The sequence below is a fragment of the Durotheca rogersii genome (assembly GCF_024521655.1).
Source record: "Durotheca rogersii strain YMJ 92031201 chromosome Unknown GGS23scaffold_2, whole genome shotgun sequence".
Classification (NCBI taxonomy): Eukaryota; Fungi; Ascomycota; class Sordariomycetes; order Xylariales; family Xylariaceae; genus Durotheca; species Durotheca rogersii.
Window position 1 is genome coordinate 2769526 of NW_026251233.1, and position 20834 is coordinate 2790359.

At 56.3% G+C, this 20834-nt stretch overlaps 6 protein-coding genes across 6 annotated transcripts; 3 read left to right on the forward strand and 3 right to left on the reverse strand.

Annotated features, from left to right (window-relative positions):
* Positions 1 to 739: 739 nt before the first annotated feature.
* On the reverse strand, positions 740 to 3285 carry GGS23DRAFT_199267 (peptidase C1B, bleomycin hydrolase). Its single transcript, XM_051511768.1, has 3 exons — positions 2533 to 3285; positions 1382 to 2442; positions 740 to 1281 (listed from the first exon to the last, which is right to left on the reverse strand). Exons 1-3 carry the CDS (start codon positions 2766 to 2768, stop codon positions 1043 to 1045), a joined length of 1536 nt encoding a protein of 511 aa, XP_051376533.1. The 5' UTR covers positions 2769 to 3285; the 3' UTR covers positions 740 to 1042.
* A 39-nt stretch (positions 3286 to 3324) lies between these two features.
* Positions 3325 to 4343, reverse strand: GGS23DRAFT_550187 (translation protein SH3-like protein). The gene has a single exon (XM_051515270.1). It carries the CDS (start codon positions 4195 to 4197, stop codon positions 3661 to 3663), a length of 537 nt encoding a protein of 178 aa, XP_051376534.1. The 5' UTR covers positions 4198 to 4343; the 3' UTR covers positions 3325 to 3660.
* A 1952-nt stretch (positions 4344 to 6295) lies between these two features.
* Positions 6296 to 7626, forward strand: GGS23DRAFT_550193 (uncharacterized protein). The gene is made up of 2 exons (XM_051515271.1): positions 6296 to 6764; positions 6932 to 7626. The coding sequence occupies exons 1-2, from the start codon at positions 6347 to 6349 to the stop codon at positions 7273 to 7275; spliced, it is 762 nt and encodes a 253-aa protein (XP_051376535.1). The 5' UTR covers positions 6296 to 6346; the 3' UTR covers positions 7276 to 7626.
* A 4523-nt stretch (positions 7627 to 12149) lies between these two features.
* GGS23DRAFT_602730 (carbohydrate-binding module family 35 protein) lies at positions 12150 to 14003 on the forward strand (the record flags this gene model as incomplete). Its single annotated transcript, XM_051519366.1, has 10 exons — positions 12150 to 12321; positions 12375 to 12496; positions 12572 to 12713; positions 12772 to 12867; positions 12925 to 13231; positions 13307 to 13431; positions 13485 to 13532; positions 13596 to 13688; positions 13744 to 13896; positions 13957 to 14003. The coding sequence occupies 10 exons, from the start codon at positions 12150 to 12152 to the stop codon at positions 14001 to 14003; spliced, it is 1305 nt and encodes a 434-aa protein (XP_051376536.1).
* A 461-nt stretch (positions 14004 to 14464) lies between these two features.
* GGS23DRAFT_199336 (fibronectin-binding protein A N-terminus-domain-containing protein) lies at positions 14465 to 18211 on the forward strand. The gene is made up of 2 exons (XM_051511769.1): positions 14465 to 14633; positions 14717 to 18211. The coding sequence occupies exons 1-2, from the start codon at positions 14601 to 14603 to the stop codon at positions 18032 to 18034; spliced, it is 3351 nt and encodes a 1116-aa protein (XP_051376537.1). The 5' UTR covers positions 14465 to 14600; the 3' UTR covers positions 18035 to 18211.
* A 626-nt stretch (positions 18212 to 18837) lies between these two features.
* GGS23DRAFT_612976 (uncharacterized protein) lies at positions 18838 to 20217 on the reverse strand (the record flags this gene model as incomplete). Its single annotated transcript, XM_051520526.1, has 1 exon — positions 18838 to 20217. One exon carries the CDS (start codon positions 20215 to 20217, stop codon positions 18838 to 18840), a length of 1380 nt encoding a protein of 459 aa, XP_051376538.1.
* Between the last annotated feature and the right edge of the window lie 617 nt (positions 20218 to 20834).

Genomic DNA, 20834 nt, shown 5'->3' on the forward strand with positions numbered 1-20834 from the left:
CTCCTCCAACCCCCCTGAAAGACGTCTGACCCCTCCCCCCTTTCGTCTCCCTCTGCCTCTCCGCCAACCACCAACACCGAAAATCAACTACCAACGCCAACAAGAGCCTCCCTGTCCCGGCATCCGTCCGCCCGTCCGCCTACTCCCTCGACTCCAAGTAGTCCTCCCCCCTCCTTCCCTCCCTCCCTCATCCTATTTATGCCGCCCCCAAACGACACGCACGTCCACGACGCGCGCGCATCCTACCAGCATGTGCTACACCTACGTCGTCGTCTAATCCTCCCGCCTTCCCCGCCGCCCATATTCTCCGCATGCCCTCGACCACCCCCTCTCTATATCCTCCACCCTCCTCAAGCATAGCTTACGTCGCCCCCCCTGCCTCTCCCGTGAATCTACCCCGTAGCTACCGTAGGAATAAGCAGGTGTTACGTAGCTGACGTATTGCCGAGTACGTTGCGCGCGGGGGAGCAAGGGAACATAGGTGAGGAAAGGTATATTGACTGACTCCCTAGGTAGCTACCTAAGGAAGGAAACCTGTGAAAGAGTGCAAAGCTAGTTTATATATATATATATATATATATATGCACAACCGGCTTAGGTAAGCCAGGTTGCTCTCCACGTAGATGTAGCTCTCGGTGGAGATGGGGCTACTAGAGGCGCGTGTCGACGAACGGAAACCTCGCCCCCTTTCTCCCAACTCAGGCGGACGGACGGACGGATAGGCCGTGGGAGCCGGGCTACCCAAAATTATTTATTTCCCAAGAAGATAAAGATAAAAACGAAGACGAAGAAGCACTTGGGCTCGTCGTTGGTAGACTTTGCAAGGGGTGTGGCGTTACTAGCATTGGACGTTGTCTTCGAGCATGGTTTATAGGCACCTAGGTAGGGCCATTTACGCACAAAAACATGGACGATAAGAAACCGTAGCGCCTATACACGCGAATACATAGTATCGTCGCACCTCTCGGAACTTGCTCATTCACTCTCTCGCTCGCTTTCTTGCTAACCTACCTTCCTCCCCTCTCTCTATCCGCGGGGTGTTTCAAGCGAGGCTGCCCATCGGGTCCCAGAGGGGCAGCACGATCGGCTCTTGGCTGAGCACGTCGCGCACCCTCTTGCTGAGGAAGCGCGGGTCGACGACGGCCTGGAACACGAACTCGTCGAGCCAGCGGTCGCTCATCACGAACCACCCCTTGTCGCCGTTGGCGGTGCCCCAGCTGTTCTGCACCCGCCATCGCACCGGCTTGCCGTCCTCGTCGACGTGCACCGCCGTCAGCACCACTGCGGAGGCGAGGGTTAGTAGCTGTCATACTTCGGGGGGATCGATCTCCCGTCTTCGGGCGGGATGGTGCCCGGTGGGCGGAGGGGGGGATTTACGTACTGGCATGTGTCATGGAGGATTCGCCGACGCGGAGGCGCGCCGCCTTGTCCAAGCTTCCGTACAAGTTCACGTTGAAGCCTACTTCGTAGTCGATGATGTCGAGGTCCATGATGCCGCTGTTCCTCTCGCTAAACTTTCCTACGTCGGAGCCGAAGAATATGGGGAGGCCGGCCTTGAGCATGGCTACGCATGCCTGCTTCAGAGTGTTTATGTCTACGTTAATATACGTAATGCCCCGGCCTCCCACGATGTTGCCCAGGCGGTCAACGGTCATCAGGGTGAGGGGCTCGTGGCGCGGGTCGTGAACTAGGGAGACCATACTAGCAATGGCGGAGCTGGTGATGCGGAATTCGGGGGAGGCGAGGTCTTTGGCAAATTGATGCGGCGTCGAGACGACGGTGACGGCCTTGCCGTCCTTGTCCAAGAATTCCCACTCGAACTCCTCCGTCGTGCTAGGCGGCGGGCCGAGCGTCAGGGTCAGGATGAGGTGAATCTCGCGCAGCATCTTGCCCTTGATGGCGGCGAGGCTCGAGACTGTCGTCTTGGGACTATTGACCAGCTTGCGCAGGGTCACGGCATACTCGCGCAGCTTGGCGACGACGATGTAATTGATAGTGCTACTCGACATGGCATTCCAGCTATCCGGGTACAGCGCCTGCGGGACGAGGCCATACTTCTCGACGAGGTTGTAAACCATGTCCCACTGGCCACCGTCGCTTATAGGCTCAGCGAGCAGCCTCTGGACAAGCCTGTCATCGAGGGGTTGGTCGGCGGTGTCGATGATGTTCTCCAGAAAGAAGTTGGACTTTTCGAGCTTGTCCCAGTAGAAGAGGTAGGCCTGGGACAGCTCGAAGGCATCTAGGTTGTATTTCTTCATGATGGCGACTCGGAACACGTTGGTGCTGGCGAAGAGCCAACAGCGGCCCGAGGATCGCTGGTTCGTGATGGGGGCGCCCTCGAACGGGATGCGGATGTTGAACACCTGCTGGTCGGCAATCTTGACGGAGCGAGACGTGAGGACATCTCGCGGGTTCGCAGCGCTGAGGGCCGAAAGAGCGAGTCTGCGGTAGGGAGCGCGATGGTAAGCGGCTGTTAGTCGCAATACGGACCGGGACATGCGTAGCAATGCTCATCGGTATAGGGCAACAGACCTGTTTTTCGGGTCGGCGAGCAGCTTGGACTGCCAGTTCTGTGTGAGCTCGAGGACAATCTTCTCGGGCAGCCTCGCTATCTTGTGGCGAAGGAACGACCCCTTCTCAGAGCTGACGTGGACGAAATCATCACCGGCATCTTGGACGTCTAAATTCATTATCCGATCGATGACGGCCTTCTCGTGCATGACGGCTTTGGCTGCCTCGGGGGAGGGTTTGGACTGCTGCGCACCCATGATGGCGGGTGTTATGCGGCGACCGCGATGCGAGGGAAGAGGGGCAGAAGGGGCCCTGTTTCAGGTTCGATAGTCGGGATGGATATGGGGTTCGAGTTTGGGCGTGACTTAGCTACGCACCGCGATGACTACAGCGATAGTAGGGCGACGAAACGCATAGGAAGAGAAGGCTGCCGTAGGGTGAGGAAGAAGAGAGGAAGAGGAAGCTGAAGGGGATTCGACGTGTTGGAGGAGGAGGAGGTGCGGTGGTGCTTGCGATGGCGTCTTATCGGCCTGCTTCCCTACCAGGCAGTAAGTGAGTCCGCCGGCGATTGGCCCGCCCACCTACCCCATGACACACCCAACACCTCGGGGCTAAACTGTCGCCATTACCCGCCAGGCCGCGGCGATGCGGGCACCTTGATGGCCACGGCGGCCCATCACCATTCCGTATCCTTGGTTACCTACTACCTACACTTGATTACCTGGGTGTAGAGGAAGAGCCAGCAATCGTGACTAGGAGGTAGGTAGCTACCGACGCAGCCTACTCACTCGGTCTAGGGCAGATTTATCGTCACAACACAAACGAGAGCTAAGGCACAAAAAGGGGAGCGTCATCGCGGTGTACGCTAGAGACCTGACATTGTATTACCATCCATATACACAGCTATGTATCATTGAACATATGCCATAATCCGTAACGTCCTTTTCGTGTTCCCATCCACATACATTACTACGCGAAGGATCTAGGGAGCAATCTTGAAGATCAACCGCGACTCCATCGTGAACCATTTGCACAAAAAAGGGGGTCGTTCCAACTGAATGGTGAGGTGGGGCCGGGACTAATAAACAGGCAAGATCCATACACTAGACTGCCGACCGTCGCCGCGGTCGACACATCCCGTCGAACATTTTACAAGTTGGAGGCGTGGATCACCTTGATGTCGACGACAAGTTCCCGGCCGCCGTCGTTGAGAACGAGGACGCGGACGCTACCGTGGCCCGCATTGAAGGCCTTGGTCAGGCGACTCCACAGGTTGGACTGATCGATGACCGCCAGACCGGTCTTGACGTCGCCAGTCTCTGTCATGGCGACGACGGAGCCGTCCTGAATGTCGAGCACACGGTACTGCTTGAAGATGGGGCCCAGCATGGTTTGGACGACGACGCTGGGAGCCGGGTTGGAGATGAAGGACGACTCCTCGTGGAGTTGCTTGGTAAAAAGGTCGACGCCCAGGTAGCGGTGCTGGCCGGTAGCAGACGAGGTGGAGATGCGGATGACTTGGCAGGGTCGGCCCTGGAGTATCAAGATATCACCCATGCGGACGTGGTGGCAAGGGATGGTAACGGTGTTGGGGACGTTGTTGCCATTCTTGGGGCCGGAGACAGGGCGAGACTCGCGGACAACCTCGATGCGGTCGCCATCGTGATGAAGAACGCGGTCGGCCATTTTGTGGAGACTTTCACGGAAGGAGTGGTAGTGTCCTGAAAAGGAGGAATTAGAATGCAGGTGCAAGGTGAAGGAATGACAAGGCCGGTTGGGTAACGAGGGAGAATGACTATTTATTACTCACCGGTCTCGTCGTAATATCCCATTCTCTTCTGGTCAGAGTCGGGGGAGGCGCGAGGAGGATAGTCGATGGTCTCCTCTGTGACCTTTATGTGCTTGTGGTGTTTGGGAAGGGGCTGAACGGGGTCAACAGTTGACTCGGTGACGCGGGTTTCCTGGTGGAAAACGGGGCTGTGTCTGGGCAGATCGACAGCAGTCTCACTGACGTGGACCTGCTCGCTAAAGTGGGAACGGGGAGGCTTGGGAGGGTCGACGGTGGTGCCGACTACGGACTCGTTCTTGTAAACACTGGGCTGAACCCGAGAGCGGTATTCGCGCTCGATACGGTCAAGGGGGCTGACGTGCGGGAAGTGGCGGTCGTCTTCCTGAACCGAAGACTCAAAAGAGAAAGAACTTTGAGGCCGGGATGGTTCCAAGCGAGTCTCTAGATAGGGGGTATGAGGCCTAGAGGCAAGGGAGTTGTGTTAGTTGTGATCAGTGAAGAGTTGGGCCGTTGACATGAACAGGGACCAGTCAATGTCCCCAGCGTCGGTCCAGGGGGGGGAGAGGAGGGAAACCAATAACAGAAATACTGCGGCACCACATTGGCCAATTTCGCGCCATTGGTGCCGAGGCCAACACCAGTGCCCACCCAATTTCTTGCGGTGGGCACCGGGCTAGACCCGCCCGTCGTATGGAGCATGGGAAACTAGTCACCGCTCCATCGACCGTGCCAGCAAATAGGGGGCATGACTTCCGGGTCGACGGACACCTTTTAAAACTAGCTCGCTCGCAACGCAGCTCAAGAAAACGAGGGAAACTCCTGCAATAGTCTCTCCCTCGTCTTCTTGGATGCGGCTCGCGTACATTCGCCATATCCACGCCAGAAGGGAACATTCTCGCACAAAAAACGGAACTCAGCTCACCTGTGCTCTTCGGGGTACTCGCGGCGGGCACCGGGACGGCGGTAACGTTCTTCTTCACGTGTGATGCGGACCTCTTCTTCGCTGAAGCGCTGCTCGTGGCGGGGAGGTAGCTGAGCGGAAGCGGAGATAGAAGAGTATTGACCTTCCCGTCCGGCTTTTTCTGGTTTGGCGGGAAGTGTGATCTGTAGCTCTTCGTGGGTATGAGTGGTGGTGTCAACCTCAGCTTCCTTGTATGTCCGAGGGAAGATGCTGAAGGGGACGGGAACTCGGGCTTCAAAGTCCAGGTTGGCGACCTTAACGGCGCGAGAGTCCTCTTCCCGACAACCTTTCGACTGCTGAGGACGAAAGGAAGATCAAGAAGATTCCTCTTGCTCTTCTTTCTAGATCTGAAAGAAAAGAAGGGAGAAGAAGCAGGCAGGCGGGGGCGATGCGCGCTTCTTGACTCGATTCTTTCTCGTTCAGGCGGGAAGAGCGGGGAATCGGTGCAGAGCTGGGAGCGAGGAGATGTTGGGCTGTGGTGAGGTCAAATGGGAGGAGAGATGAAGTGGCAGGAGGAGGTCATTGGAGAGGGAAGAAATAGGAAGATGCAGCCGGCCAGGGAGGGACGGGGAGGAGGCCCAAGAAGTACTGGAAACCTGTACTGTACGGGGGGCAGGAGCAGGAGCGAGCGCGACGATGCCGGGTCGAAGCTGCCCCTGCTGGGTCTGCGCGGCGGCGGCGCCAGAGAAAGGCAGGTGCTGGCGCGGCAAGGGCGTGCTTGCCCGGGCTGCAGGGGTCGACTGGCCCACGCCGGTGTTTACTCGGTGTGGGTCTGCTAAGATGGCGTCTGTTTATCATGCCCCCAAAGCGGCCTAGCGCGGTGGGGACCGTGCCGCCGACGGGGTTGGGAAGGCGCCCCCTCCCCTCGCAGCAGCCTCCTAGCGAACCTCCGCACCGTGTCGCGCACTGTCTCTACGTACTATGTACATGTCTTTTTTCCCCCCCCTCCTCTTTTCCTCTCTATCTCTGCCCTCTCTCCCTCCTCCGCCCCGCCCATCATTCCATGATCGCCTCGCCATCGCTCCCTCTCCACCTCTCCACTCCTCTCCCCCCCTATCCTTGCGCCCCCCCGTGCATACGTAAATATGTTACAGCTCCCTCGTCTATCGGAATGGTTCTCAGACGTAGCGTGTTGCTCGATTAGTTACTTGGTTAACCGTGCTCAGCTCCCTCCTGTGCGCTTTTTCTGGCCTAGGTTCTTCCCTCGCGATCCCTTCTCCGTCCAATCGCCCAAGCGGCACCGGGGGGCCTACAGGGCCGTGATCAGAGATTGCAGGGTGACCCGGCAGCCCAGCCCTCTTTTCTTGATCCGTCTGGGGCCACTCGTTATTTCCAGCCATTGGGGACTAGCAATTGCTAGTCCTTACGCCGCTGGCTGGTCAGCCGAACCGACCCGTGTACTCATGAGCGCATCTTGTTTGTCTGCCTGCGTAATTGCAATCTGCACCCGTGTGAACTCTCGTATTATGTGTCAGACCCGGGAGGAGGAGGAGGGAGCTGTCTCTGCACAATACCGGATATTTCATTATGACCATTCGTATCTTTTCGCTGCTCTCCCACCCTCTCGACACATGGCGGAAAACGGAGCCAGCATGCGGCGGAGAGGCAGAGTCGAGACAGACAGACGGGTACGCGGGAGGAGCTCAGGCCATTGTCGGATCATAACCTACCTCGTCCGTCCGTGCATATGAAGGAGGCTAGAAGATCCTTCTCTCCCCGTGGGATAGGCCAGGATAACCACAGTCTATCCTGTCCTCTGGTGGCTGGGGTAGCAGTAGCAACGGCAACACCAACCACCTCTACAGTGTCCCCTAAGCTTCCCGAAGCCGTCAGCAGCTCTCGATCGGCTACGATGCAGGGCGAATCACGGCCGAGAACTTATATGGTCACCAACCTCCCCGATGCCCTCTTTTTGCTGACCATCCTTATGGTGTGTCTATATTATGCTACCATGTATGCTACTATGTATGCTACTGTGTATGCTTCCTGCATCCAAGCAAGGCATCTTCCGTGACGCGTCATATCGTGGATTGCGCTCATTGGATTGGGAATATGCAGTCTACCTTGGGAACTTATGCACGTCGATGCAAGTTCCGAGCTGAATCTCTCTTTTTTTTCTTGGATACACAGATTGTAAAACAAGTCCGGAGCTCCCACACCCCGTCTCATCCCTGGCCCGTATCTGCAGTATCGAGATATATACATGCACATACATCCGTAACCTAGCCACAGCACCTCTATGTCTATGTATCTGTATGTATGTATATGTGTTATTAGTAGGCATACGGTATTATGGGTGGGTGGATGGACGGATGGATGTGCATATGTATGGGGCCTAGTGGGCGCAAATCTGGTACCGCGGAAACGGGGGTAACATTTCGATATATTCCTCAGACATTCGCTTCACCTGCCGAGTAGGCTAAGTGTTATGGACACGGCTATCATGAGCCATTGACAACTTTGGACGGCTCTTACGGCTTCAACATCGCTCCGTCAACAGAGACCAGATTCCGGCTGATGCCAATCTCCAGCCCCTGAGCCCCGAACTCCACCGCTTGAGTCCGTTGCTATGACAACCGGCAGGTCCAGAATACGACGACACGCTCCCGACATCCTTGTCGTCGCCAAAAGCGGAGAGGCGTGGGTAGAAATAACTACCTAGCGTCGCTTTTTACGAGGAAACCTGCGCCCCCCTAATTTAGAGAAAAGACAAAAACAGACGAAAAAAAAGTCGATTGCCAACCACCGGCGTGGTGATGGCGTCGGCGTCAGCCTACCTAGCTCGTCTGGACGGTCCAAGCTCGATGGAGGATCAGCTCGACACATGCGCGCCAGGGTTTTACCAATCTCGGATCGCGATGCCTCGGTGATCCTGGAGAAGTGTCGCATCCCCCCCAGCGTTCCGAATGTTTTTGTTTTGGGGAGAGAGAGAGTGGAGGAAAGCTTGTTGCCGGTGCTGGGCGATGTCGCGCACTGCGCGCCATGTCGACCCTCCTCCTCTCGAGGACCCTCTCCCCTCTCCCCTACACCAACGTCGAAAACCTAGGAGGGTTCGGTGCCGTACGCTCTGAATGACGCAAAAGTGGGATTATTCGCTGCCGTTGCCCAAGATAGATATAGTCTTGGAACAAAATGGGCCTTCAAGCTCTCGCATGTCAACTTGCCAGCCAGCGGCTCCGAGCACGCTTCGTAGTGAGAAAAAACGCTCTGGATTGCCCCCGGCACTGAACTGCTGCATTTGCTCAAGCTGCCCAGGGTGTCGCCGATGCTGGTCTCCTATCTCGTGTATGTGCCTCCCAATGGGAGGCTTCACGGAGTGAAAGCGTCGGCGAAGGTCCGAACGTACGGGGACCACATATCTATGTATACACATCCGCAACGGACGAGAGAACACGAGATCGGGGTCGTCGGCGTCAGGGCCAACCTCTGCGAGATCAATTGACGCCCGCACGATTCCCGAGAGTCCGTCGCAATGTAGATAAAAGCTATTGCTACGCTACAACGGCAGTACATAGATGAGCCATCACCGAGCATAACTAGTTCTAGACCACCCGGGGAGAGCAAGCTGTCCTGCCCGAAGCTGCCCGCGCTTGGCATGGAAGAGATGGTGTGCATGTGTGTACCATAGAATTGACACAGTCAATACATCATACTATGTAGCACCTCAGTCGGTCGAAATGATAGATAGTGATTGTAGATGTTACTTGTCCATTTGCAAACCCAAGAGGCCAATAATACGACAACCATCTAGGCCGTCCGCCGGGTCTACTACGACGTACGCCCGTTACGATATCATGTTCTCGCCTTAGCTAGACGGTCAGTGGGCGAGTTGGCCTCCGACCCACTGCACACCGACACAACTGCTTCATATTAACTGGCAAGCATATACATATCACGTCTAATTCCTAAAGTCTCGGTGCCGACGGCTATTGATTGGGTCGTGCTAAGTGAAAGCTACGGTGTAGACGCAGCCATGATACGCCACGGGCTTACCTCTACCCTATATACACGCTCATTTTGCTTTACGCACCTCGGGGGGTTCAGCCTACATAGCCCATACGCAAGTATGTGTGCCGCGGCTCTGCACACTGATATCATGAGTTAGGAGGGATTCCTGTTTGCTGAGGCTACGCTGGGCTCGCCTAGTCGATAACTGGGCACCAACAAGTGAACGAGCACAGCCTCCTCGCGTCGTGATTTGCCAAGTTTCTAGACGTGTGCGACTCTTCGGCATCCGGATGGGCTCGGATGGCCATCTCTGCCGTGGCCGCCTTGCTTGACACGCCTATGGATCTGGAATCTTATGCTGTGTGTTGGTAGCTAAGTAGAGGGTGCGATTGAAACGTCTAGGAAGCGTGGCCCGCGGAGTTGGCACGACCCGGTTCCACGTACAGCAGCATGGAGCTACGGCGCCATAAACCACGGCCAGTTCTCATCCTACGGGAGTTGTGTTCCTCTTGTGGGAGCCTCTTCTTTTTCTGGTCGGCGAGCAGCCGAGTCAATGAGAGGGCAGCTATAGCAAGGCAGCCAGTTGATGAGCTTCCGACGAGAGCTCCAGACATGTTGCTATGGCCCGGCCAATCTACGCGCATCTGTGTCCACGACGATGCCCCCCCATTCGTGACACGACTCAACCCACCTGCCTCGCCTGACTGCCTTACCTATCCACATTCCCCTCTCGCCATCGTCTAGTAGGAAAGGAAAGCGTAGCTGTCGTCTTCGCTTCCCGCGCCCAATCCGCCGCGGTCTCTGTACGTATGAGTTCGCGAGGTTAGGCGGGCCGAGCGTCCGCTTCGCCATCAGCTCCCTATCATCTCATCTCTTCTCTCTTCCTCTCTGTTACGGCGGCAGAGCTCACGGGTAGGTAGGCAGGGTTAGGCGAGATCGATAGGTAGATAGGTCAGCCTAGATGATGCATCAGGATCATCGTCATCAACCTCCTCAGCTGCCCGCCTGGCTGCCGCGACGCTACGGGAGTCGCCCGCCATGACGCAGCAGGGCCTGGGAACGAACGCGACTCGTCGTCGACCGTTCGCATTATGGTGCCCGGCAATCGACGCAGCTCCGTTCGAGCGTTGTCCGTCGGACACGTGCCCACATCGGCCCCGTCCGCCATGCATACAATAGTCTCTTCCATTCTCCCACTCCCTTGATCCGCTCGCTCACTTTACCAGCGGATCGCAAGTGCGTGTGTTTGCGTATGCATGCGGCGGCGGTGTCGCCGCCCCCGACACGGCTCTGGGCCACGCCCCCACCGCCTGAGGAAAGCCCATCGATAAGACTGCCCTCCTTCCGACCTCTCCCATCTCGTTCTCGACTCGTGGGTATGTGGGCACGCAGCGGCGTAAGGGATGCCAGCTGGCCCTGTGTTGTTGCGGTTAAAGGGACAACAGCCCTTCTCCCTTCCCGCCACGCAATATATTGGAAGCTGGCTCCTCAAGCCTCGTCGAACCGGGACATATTCCTGGCGTCCTGGCGCCGTAGCGAACGGCCATTTTTAGCCACGGTTCCATAGTTGACGCTGACACTCGAGTCGAATAGACGCCTATACGCCCCCGAGCTTTCTCTCTCTATCGCTCTATCCCGCCCTGTATCTATTGCTCGTGACTTTATCGGTTCTACGTCAGGGGGCAACACGTCAGTTGGTGTGGGTTCGGAAATCCCCATCAACGCAGACGTCACGTCTCGGAGGTGTATAATGCAAATGGACGGGGTGGTTGAAAGCTGCCCGGATTATACACATGTGCATGGATGGAGAAACTAGGTTCCCTTTCACTCTTTTATCAAGCCAATAAATGCATATCCGATCTGCAAACTGGTCTCCTCTCAGTGGACAGGGTACTACCACTTTGGCATCGGCTCGTATTGCCCATATTAGTGGTGTTGGCGGCTCATGCCTCACACCTCCCGCTACATACATACTCCACACGCCTTACCTGCATGCCTTGTGCATGTAACTGGTGGTATTATACGAGCATCTGTTCTCGGGTTGTTTTTCCCCCATGACCGAGTCATGTTGATGCCAGCGGCGGGGAATTATCGAATGGCCAACTTCCGTATTCCCTCTGAAATGGGGCTACAAGTCTCTACCGTGAGGCAGAGGTTCGGCACTGTTTTGCACAGTACATGTTTTTCAGGGACACTTGTATAGAATATTGCAGAATAGATTAGAGGAGATAAGAATCTTACTCTTTGAAAAATGGCACCAAGTGAGGCGATTATCGCCGATTGTCAAACGGACGATGTTAAAGCCATTAGACCATCGATGATAGCTAATATACCCAGCACTGTTTCTCCGTCGACGTCACTACTGGCGCTGCTGACCTGTCGTCTAACAGCGAACCTAGTGAGTACGTTGTTCAAATTTTAATCCGGCAAATGAGGCTGTATACGACGCAGTTGGGACCGTGAGGATATCGTTAGAATTCCTAGCAGCTTACGAATATCGTTTAATTAACTTTAGCCGACTTGGGGACTCTCTATCCTCACGACCCAGCTCATCCCAGAAGGAATAGGCTAAGGGGGCCTACAGTAGGAGGCGATCAAGTATAAAAGGCATCGAGCTCCGTGTGCTTGAACCGGCCGTGTCGTTACATCGCGCTCTCCCCGCATTCGCCGTCGGCGGGAGTTTGGCTGTCGAAGCCGGGAATGAGGATGTATCCCAAAATGTTCGTCACTCCGTTACGGCGATATCGAGCACGAGGAACATAGCATGATACTAATTAGCCGAGACGCTCGCCATAACATTAAACCGAGACCAGAAATTCAAGTATCGACCCTGTAGGTATAACAGTAGAAGAAGGGGACGTCGAGTGGCGATCTTAGAAGCTGAAGATCAGACCGTAGCTGTACGCTTTCCGTAAACTGGATCGGCCACGTTAGTTAACTATGCTGGTATCTTCGCTTTTCTGGGCTTGCGTCATACCCGGCGTCCTCGGCGCGTCGTGGATTGCGCCGGGCGCCGTCTGGTATGATACGGACGGGAACAAGATCGATGCCCACGGTGGCGGCGTCGTGAAACGCGGCGACACCTTCTACTGGGTTGGCCACGCCGTTGCTAGTAAGTCCCCTAAACTAGTCTGGTGAAATACGTGGGCTAACGATGATGTTGAGATCAAACGCCGATACTATACTCTTCCGCGGACCTCGTCAACTGGAAGAATCTCGGGCAGCAAGCCAGCTCTGTATCTGGCATGTGGCGACCCAAGATAGCGAAGCCGAACGGGTCATTTTGGGTATAGCATCCTTCACCTTCAGCAATCCGGATCGGGCTAATGTAGCCCCTGCTAATTGGATTCGGCCAGCGATAGTTGTTTGGCCAGCAGGATCGCTATGTCCTCTCCTTAAAATCGTCGGCGTTCATCGGAGGGTACGGCCAATCGGCCAAAGTCCATATACCACCTGATGATTACTCGTATTCGGACACCGGAATGTTCCACGATGAAGCTACAGGTAGGCCGAGGAACTCAGAAGTCAGAATTCCCGGTTGCTAACGAGCGTAATGGATCAGACACCTGGTTTCTCCTGACCAGCGCCGACCACAACATCGTCCAAGTCAACCGGATCAACAAGGACGGCGCGCTAGGCGACAAGGTTTCGGACCTGAGTAAGTTTCTCGGCTCGGCCGCATGAGCTGTGAAGAATGCTGAGCAGACGTGTATAGGGGCCGGAGCGTACGAGGCCCCCGGTATCGTCAAGGTCGATGGCGTCTACTTCCTGATCGTCTCGGGCAAGACCGGCTGGCGCGCAAATCCGAACAAGGTCTTCTGGGCCACTTCGATAAACGGGCCTTGGACCGGAGGGTCCGACATCGCGCCAGAAGACCAGAAGACCTACGGGTCGCAGAACACGTTCGAGCTGACGGTCAAGGGCTCACAAAAGACTACGTACATCTATATGGGCGACGCTTGGGACTCCAAAGGAGGTGACGGCTCAAACTACGTGTGGCTGCCTATGAATATTGACGTCGGGTAAGTAGCGCCGAATTCTCCCATCTCTTGTTGTTGAACTTCGGTGTGACCCGGCTAACCCTCCGACTCGCACAGTTCGCGCTCGGTAACCCTCGATTACCATTCGATGTGGAAAGTTGATCCCAATACCGGCGTGGTTTCTTACCCGACCACGCAGAAGCGCTACGAGGCCGAACACGCGGTCTTGTCGGGCAGAACAGGTAACGTAGTTGGGTTGATCTGTCCCTGAGTCCGTGCTACTGACGTTGGGAAGTGGTGAGAGATTGTAACACCTGCGCTAGCAAGCGCTCCGTACACGGAGGCAAGTCATGGCATCCTAGTTAGCCCTCGAGCATGGCGTTTGTCGGGCTAACGGTTCGAATAGTGGGCGACGCGAGCGAAGTAACCTTCCGTAATGTCACCGGCACCGGATCTCGCCAGTGGCTCTCGTTCCACTACCGAGTCAACAACCCGGAGGGTACGCCTTGATTCTAGCCAAGCTTGTAGCTCCCCTTGCTAACTGTGGGTGACAGCGGGCGAGGCTCACATATTCGTGAATGACGGGCCGGCTATTAATATCTCGAGCCTCAACTCCCGCGCCGGGTATCACGCGTCGACTCCGCTTCAGCTCACCTTGAAGGCCGGCGACGTCAATACCATCACCTTTGGAGCCACGGGAAGCGAGGGTGAGTGCTTCTCACCTATGCAGAATTACCGGTTGTGGTTACTGACTAGGAACCATCTAGATTTCGATGTCTCCGTAGATGGTATCGAGCTCTTTGATGAAGAATAGGGTTGGCTGAAATTGTCATCGATTCTGTCACTGTAGTCACCGTCGAATCAGCTCATTCCCGTGTAGGTATGTGCCGTCGAGGCTGTCAGGGGCCATTGCCGGAAGAAATGAGAGAAGGACCCCAAATCTCCGAATATGTTTTTGGCTCTCGTCGGTCAGGCCTCTGTTGCCCACAAGACATCGTTAACAGACGACCGGAGAAGGGCGAGATTAGGAAGCATACCTAATTCGTGGTCGCATAGCCGTTATTGGCAACAAACGGTGCCGGTACGGGTTTGACCGTCGACGTGACTTATTGTAAAGCTGCCCATGCGCGTGACAATTGGTTCAAGCCGTTTTTGTGCTACGTGGTAATATTCAGTCGTAACCCGTAATATTACGGCAGAAGTCCGTGTTCTAGTTACTGAACAATTAGCACGTGACTTACGTAATTATGCCCCGCGCAGTACTCAGGTACCTACGTAATAATGGAGGTTGTGAGTGAACCTCAGAGCTCCATCTGACTATGCTTCTTTTCCCACCAACAACAAAATGAACGAAGGCGACAATCGTCACAGCTTGCACCAGTCAGGAAAATAACCACAAACGCACAGGGAAATGAAGCAGAGGTTCTCATCGTTGGATGTAAAAGTAAGCATTCCGAGCGGTATTTACTAGACACCCCCTCGTATATCCACCTGCTGCCCTACCAACTAACACGCTCTCCCTCATAGGTCATCTCCCACGAGCTGTCCGCCAACCTCGTACCCTTGCGGGTCTCGAATATCTATGACCTCTCCTCTAAGATCCTCCTATTTAAATTCTCAAAGCCCGGAGTCAAGAAGCAGCTCCTTATAGACTCTGGCTTCCGTACCCACTTGACTGAGTTTGCGCGCACCACCGCTGCTGCACCGTCCGACTTCGTCCAGAAGCTGCGCAAGGCTTTGAAAACAAGACGGGTGACCGCCGTGTCTCAGATAGGTACAGACCGTATTATCGAGTTCCAGTTCAGCGATGGCCAATACAGACTATACCTTGAGTTCTTTGCGAGTGGCAATGTTATCCTGACGAACAGCGAGCACAAAATTCTCACCCTGTTGCGGCACGTCCCGGAAGGAGAGGGCCAGGAACCTCAGCGTCCCGGTCTGACCTACTCGTTGGAAAATAGGCAAAACTTTAGCGGTATCCCGGCCCTGACGAAGGAACGCTTACGAAATGCACTCCGGGCCACCGTCGATAAGGCCGCCGCGTCTGCCACTGCGGGCAAAAAGATAAAAAAGAAGCCGGGCGATGAATTGCGCAAGGGTCTTGCTACCACCATCACCGAGTTCCCGCCGATCTTAGTTGACCACGCCCTGAATGTCACTAGCTTCGATTCTACTCTACAACCATCTGCGGTTCTTGAGAATGAAGGACTACTTGACGACCTATTACGGTCTCTGGAGGAAGCCCGCAAGATCGTTAAAGAAATAACTAGCTCCGATAGCTCTAAGGGGTATATTCTAGCCAAAACGAAGCCGGGCGTTGGGGCAGCGCTGCCAGAAACCTCAGACGGGGAAGAGAGGCAGCAGAAAGATAACCTGCTTTATGAAGACTTCCATCCGTTCCTACCCCGCCAATTTGAGCAAGACCCAGCCTACACCGTGCTTACATTCGACAACTTCAACAAGATGGTAGACGAGTTTTTCTCTTCTGTGGAGGGGCAGAAGCTCGAATCGCGATTATCTGAGAGGGAAGCCGACGCAAAGCGAAAGCTGGATGCCGCCAAAGCCGATCACGCCAAGAGGATCGAGGGTCTACAAGCAGTCCAGCAGCTGAATATTCGCAAAGCTAACGCTATCGAAGCCAATGTTGAGAGAGTTCAGGAAGCTATTGATGCAGTGAATGGGTTAATACAACAGGGGATGGACTGGGAGGATATTGGCAAGCTTGTAGAACGGGAGCGCCAACGGAACAACCCCGTAGCCCTGGTTATCCAGCTTCCTCTCAAGCTCCACAACAACACCATCACGGTATTACTCGGCGAGGCTGAGGAGGACGAGGAGGAAGACGAAGGCGTTGATGCCTCTGACACCGACTCTTCAGTCTCGGACAGCGGCTTTTACTCCAATACCGACGCTTCTTCGTCGAGGGGTCGCGGTCGCCGACTAGCGATTGATGTCGATCTTGGACTCTCCCCTTACGGCAATGCGCGCGAGTACTATGGCGAGAGAAAAGTGGCCGCCGTGAAAGAACAGAAGACAGTGCAACAATCGGAGACCGCCTTGAAGAACGCAGAGCAGAAAATTGCCGCAGAACTGAAAAAAGGCTTGAAGCAAGAGAAACCGGTCCTACAGCCGATCCGAAAACAACTATGGTTCGAGAAGTTTACCTGGTTCATCTCGTCTGACGGCTATCTTGTTCTCGGTGGCAAGGATGCCCAGCAGAACGAGATGCTCTATAGACGATACCTGAAAAAAGGCGACGTTTACGTGCATGCAGACTTTCACGGCGCGCCGTCTGTGATAATCAAGAATAGTCCAAACACACCCGACGCACCTATACCCCCATCAACCTTGTCGCAAGCCGGATCTTTAGCTATTTGCGCCTCGTCAGCTTGGGACTCGAAGGCCGTTACAAGCGCTTGGTGGGTGAACGCAGACCAGGTTTCGAAGTTAGCACCTACTGGGGAATTCCTAGGTATCGGCAGCTTTATAGTGCAAGGGAAGAAGAATTTCTTGCCCCCTACACAATTATTGCTGGGGTTTGCCCTGATGTTCAAGATAAGCGAAGAAAGCGCGGCCAAGCATGTTAGGCATCGTCTCTACGATCGTCCGGAAAACATAACTGCTAAGAAAAGCTCGGCGGGTACTACGGGTAACACCGAGGGCGACACCACACAGGAAGCCGCTGCAGGGGATGACGAAAGCGATTCGGGTGATAGCGCTGCAGATCAAGGAGATTCGAGGCCGAAAGATAACCCACTTCAACCCACGGCTCGTCAGGGCCAGGAGCCCGAAGGCGTGGTGCCGACGGTGGAAGAAGACATTCCTATCCAAGAGGTTAGCGACTTGATAATAGCCGAGGAGGCTCCCACAGCAGGCGGAGCCGAATCTGAGGCTGAGGCTGAGGCTGAGGCTGAGGCTGAGCCAGAGCTAGAGCTAGAGTCAGCGCCAGCTAGCGAGGCTGGTAATGAACAAGCGGGCTCGGAAGCGACAGCGGAGGCCGAACCCAACCCGGCACCGGCTGCTACAACGAACAGCCCAGGGTCGGAAGCGCCGTCGAGGAAGTCGACCCCTCAACCACAGGCGTCCAATAAAGGCCAGCAACCGCCGAAGCGGGGCCGGCACAGCAAGGCTAAGAAGATCGCCGCGAAGTACAAGGACCAGGACGACGAGGACCGCGCGGCGATCGAGGAGCTGACGGGCGCCGCGGCCGGGAGGCGGAAGGCAGAGGCAGAGGCGCGGGCCCGGGCAGAGCGCGAGGCCCAGCGGGAGGCGGCGGCGGAGCGGCGGCGGGCGCAACAGGAGCGACAGCGGCGGGAGGTGGCGAAGCACGAGGAGGCGCGGCGGCGGGCGATGATGCCGGAGGTGGGAGGCGCAGAGACGGAGGCGGAGACGGCGGGGGCGGAGGCGGAGGAGGAGACGGCGGCGGAGCTGGCGCTGCTCGACGGGCTGGTGGGGTCGGCGCTGCCCGGGGACGAGATCCTCGAGGCAGTGGCGGTGTGCGGGCCGTACGCGGCGCTGGGGCGGTGCAAGTACAAGGTGAAGCTGCAGCCGGGGACGCAGAAGAAGGGCAAGGCGGTGCGGGAGGTGGTGGAGGCGTGGAAGGCGGCGGCGGCGCGGCGCGGCGCGGTGGACGAGGCGGCGCGCGACCGCGACCGCATGTGGCCCCGCGAGGTCCAGCTCCTCGGCGCCCTGAAGCCCGAGGAGCTCGTCAACGTCGTGCCCGTCGGCAAGCTCAGGGTCATGCTGAGCAGCGCGGGCGGCGGCCCCGGCGGGAGTAAAGCCGGAGGAGGCGGAGGCGCAAGCGCAGATGCGGAGGGGAAGGGGAAGAGCGGGAAGAAGAGGTAAGGCTGGGGCTTGGGTACATACCTATAGGTGTAGCCCTTGTCTATTCCGAACATCGTATATCACGAGAAAGCCTTGTGTCGTAAGCGAGACTTTTTAAAATACAACATTGGCCCCTCTTAGCGGACAATTAGGTGAATTAGGGAAGTGTTCAAGACGGATTTGGTGGATTAAATTTCTACGAATCTAGAAGCTGTCCGTCTATACTTTATTGTACCCAACACATTGACGACTAGAGATGGAAGTCTGGAAGTGGTGTTGACCATAAAAGACAACCTGATTTCTATTGTTCCTATTGTTCCCGGCTACCCGTATACTGTCCGGGGCACCGCCCCATGCCTGATGTCCATCGTAACGTTATAGTATATATATAGCATAGCTACGAGGAACGAGCCAGCTCTTACCGGGACATGAAGAAGATACATACCTACCGGCCTGGTTATATATATGTGGGAGGGGCTTTGGTTCAAGAGAACGCAGTAACCAGCCAAACACACCTTTCCAGGCTACGTTTGTCATTCCCTTAAATTGTACGCTTCCAGGACCAAAAGATGGTGGCAGCCGAAAGAGATCAAGGGTCGACTAACCGGTTCAAAAGGAGAGAAAACTTACCGTTTTGCTTCCGCGCCTAGAAAGCCTGTACGAATCCTACCTTTCAGAGGGCTGGGTAGGAGGGACGAGGAAGAACCAGATGGAGAGATCTAGCGAGATCGTGCGGGGGTTGTACTTACATCCGCTGGCTCTCAACTCCCCTCCCCTTTCGTCCGCCACCCCCGCTGGCCCTACTCACACGCAGCGACCTGGTTTTAAATCCACTGCATCTGGAGCTCTCGCTCGAGGCGCCTGCGTTCTCGGCAGCTGGGGCAGACCTTGCTGTCGGCCTCGCTCGGGGTGCAGAAGCAGCTCTGCACGGCGCAGCTGTAGCTCGGGGAGGGGGTGCGGATCGTGACGAGCATGCCGGGGGCGGTGAGCGGAGTCCGGCTCTGGTGCCGGCTGCCGCCGCTGCTGCTGCTGCGATTGCCCTCGACGAGGTGGGCGGCCGGCGGCACGCCGTGCTCGCGGAAGTACGCGACCTCGCAGCTGGAAGGGTCTCGGCCGGCGGCGTCGAGCGACGGGATGGAGCCGTCGCTGCGGAGCTGGCAGGCTGGCCGGTGGACCCCCGAGGCCGCGCTGGGGAGCGGCGGGATCACGATTTCGTCAGCGGAGCGCGCGCGTACCTGCTCGATGACGCCCGTCAGGGAGGCCGCTGACGGCGCGGTTCGCACGCATGCATACCTTACCGGGGCAGTGCGTATATCTGAGGCGATATGTGCAGCCGAGGTTCCGGGGGTGAGTAACACGGGAATCGCGCCCTCGTGTTGGACTCGGATATCTTCGTCGTCGTCGTCATCGCTACGCACATGCGTGCCGACTGTCGGGTGGGGCACTGTAGGGTGGGGTGTGGCTACGCGCCAGCGAGGCACTCTCGGAGCGGCGGAAAGCTTAGGAATCCTGGCAAGGTCGTCGTCACTTTCCGAGCTGGCATGGCTGGTGATCCGAATGGTCTCGGCGGCCTTCGTAATCCGCTCTATAAGCGAGCAGGCTGATATCTCCTGGTGTGGCTCCCTAGGCGAACGTCTCGGACGGTACGGCACTGGCTGTTCTGGGGTGCCAGTTAGCGGTATACCATGATGAAGGGGGCCGTCCTCGGCAGCGCCGGCCAGCTCAGGTCGGATCGCGTCGGAGGTTCTACGCTCCTCTGGAACCTCTGGGATCGAGCAATGGATTATAGAGGGACCGTTCTTAGTCTTTCTAGCGTTAGCGTTACGGCTACGACGAAGGGGCTTTCGAGCTATGTGGCTAGGGACTCTCGCGCTGGGGGCCGAGGGCTTCACCTGCGCCTTGGGTCTCGATCGTCGACGCTCGCGAGTCTGGCTGTGGTGGGCGGCGGGCGATGGCTGAGGATGAATGAGTGGGAGGCTCCTGGGTTGGGTGGTTCGCATGGGGCTCACTTGTTGGAACGGTTGACTGCTCATGGTGTCGGTGCCAACGCCGAGCTGAGCCAGCTCAGCAGCAGTAATGTAGACCTCCGAGGGCACCATCTCGGGGTCGACGGGCTTCGTCGGCTGCCGGCGATCCTTATACTCCAGGAACTTAAGGATCACGCCGGGGGCGGCGTGCCCGCCAAAGGTCTTGGTAAAATACATGTTGCACTGGGCACATACTCCTCTGGCGTCGGTGGTTACGCGGTAAGGTGAGCACCTCGAGAGTAAGGCGCCCAGGCACGGGTGATCACGCTTGAAAATGTACCGCCAGCATCTGTAAATCTCCCGCTGCTTGTGATGGCAACGGTACCGGAAGGTGAGGCGCGTGCATTCACACATTGTGGCGTCGTCTGATGTCCTGGGAACGTAAATGTGTGAGTGCTGGGCGAGACGGTGCCTAGGAAGAAGGAGTGTTCTTCCAAGGAGCGGGAGGTGCTGGTGAGAGAGGATGACGAGGTCTCGCTGGGCAGACCAGGTGAGGAGCCGAGTATGCTGGGTATTTGTACGACAACAAGAAGGGGCGAAAGCCATTGTCCGATGTTTAGGATCAATAATTATTTCTTTGAACTCTATCTAGGTATTCTGCTAAGCAGTCGTTTCGCTACAGCGCTTGGGGGAGGCTTTGTCCGAGGAGAAGGGGGCATTGTCTTGGTGTCTCCTTGTGGTAAGAAGGGTGTGAGAAGAGGGAGCGAAATAGCCAACCAAGACTTGATAGACGTGACCTACCTAAGTAGTTGAATAGGATTGTCCTTTTGGTGCCGTCGTCCCAATGTCTACTT

Excerpts from the sequence above, each read along its gene's own strand:
- GGS23DRAFT_199336 (XM_051511769.1), top strand. The coding sequence starts at position 14,601 with ATGAAGCAGAGGTTCTCATCGTTGGATGTAAAA. Across the intron at positions 14,634-14,716 it reads TCTCATCGTTGGATGTAAAA|GTCATCTCCCACGAGCTGTC; the intron begins GTAAGCATTCCG and ends TCTCCCTCATAG.
- GGS23DRAFT_199267 (XM_051511768.1), bottom strand. The coding sequence starts at position 2,768 with ATGGGTGCGCAGCAGTCCAAACCCTCCCCCGAGGCAGCCAAAGCCGTC. Across the intron at positions 2,443-2,532 it reads CTCGCCGACCCGAAAAACAG|ACTCGCTCTTTCGGCCCTCA; the intron begins GTCTGTTGCCCT and ends TCCCTACCGCAG. Across the intron at positions 1,282-1,381 it reads ATCCTCCATGACACATGCCA|TGGTGCTGACGGCGGTGCAC; the intron begins GTACGTAAATCC and ends TCGCCTCCGCAG.
- GGS23DRAFT_550187 (XM_051515270.1), bottom strand. The coding sequence starts at position 4,197 with ATGGCCGACCGCGTTCTTCATCACGATGGCGACCGCATCGAGGTTGTC.
- GGS23DRAFT_550193 (XM_051515271.1), top strand. The coding sequence starts at position 6,347 with ATGTTACAGCTCCCTCGTCTATCGGAATGGTTCTCAGACGTAGCGTGT. Across the intron at positions 6,765-6,931 it reads GGAGGAGGAGGGAGCTGTCT|CTCGTCCGTCCGTGCATATG; the intron begins CTGCACAATACC and ends ATCATAACCTAC.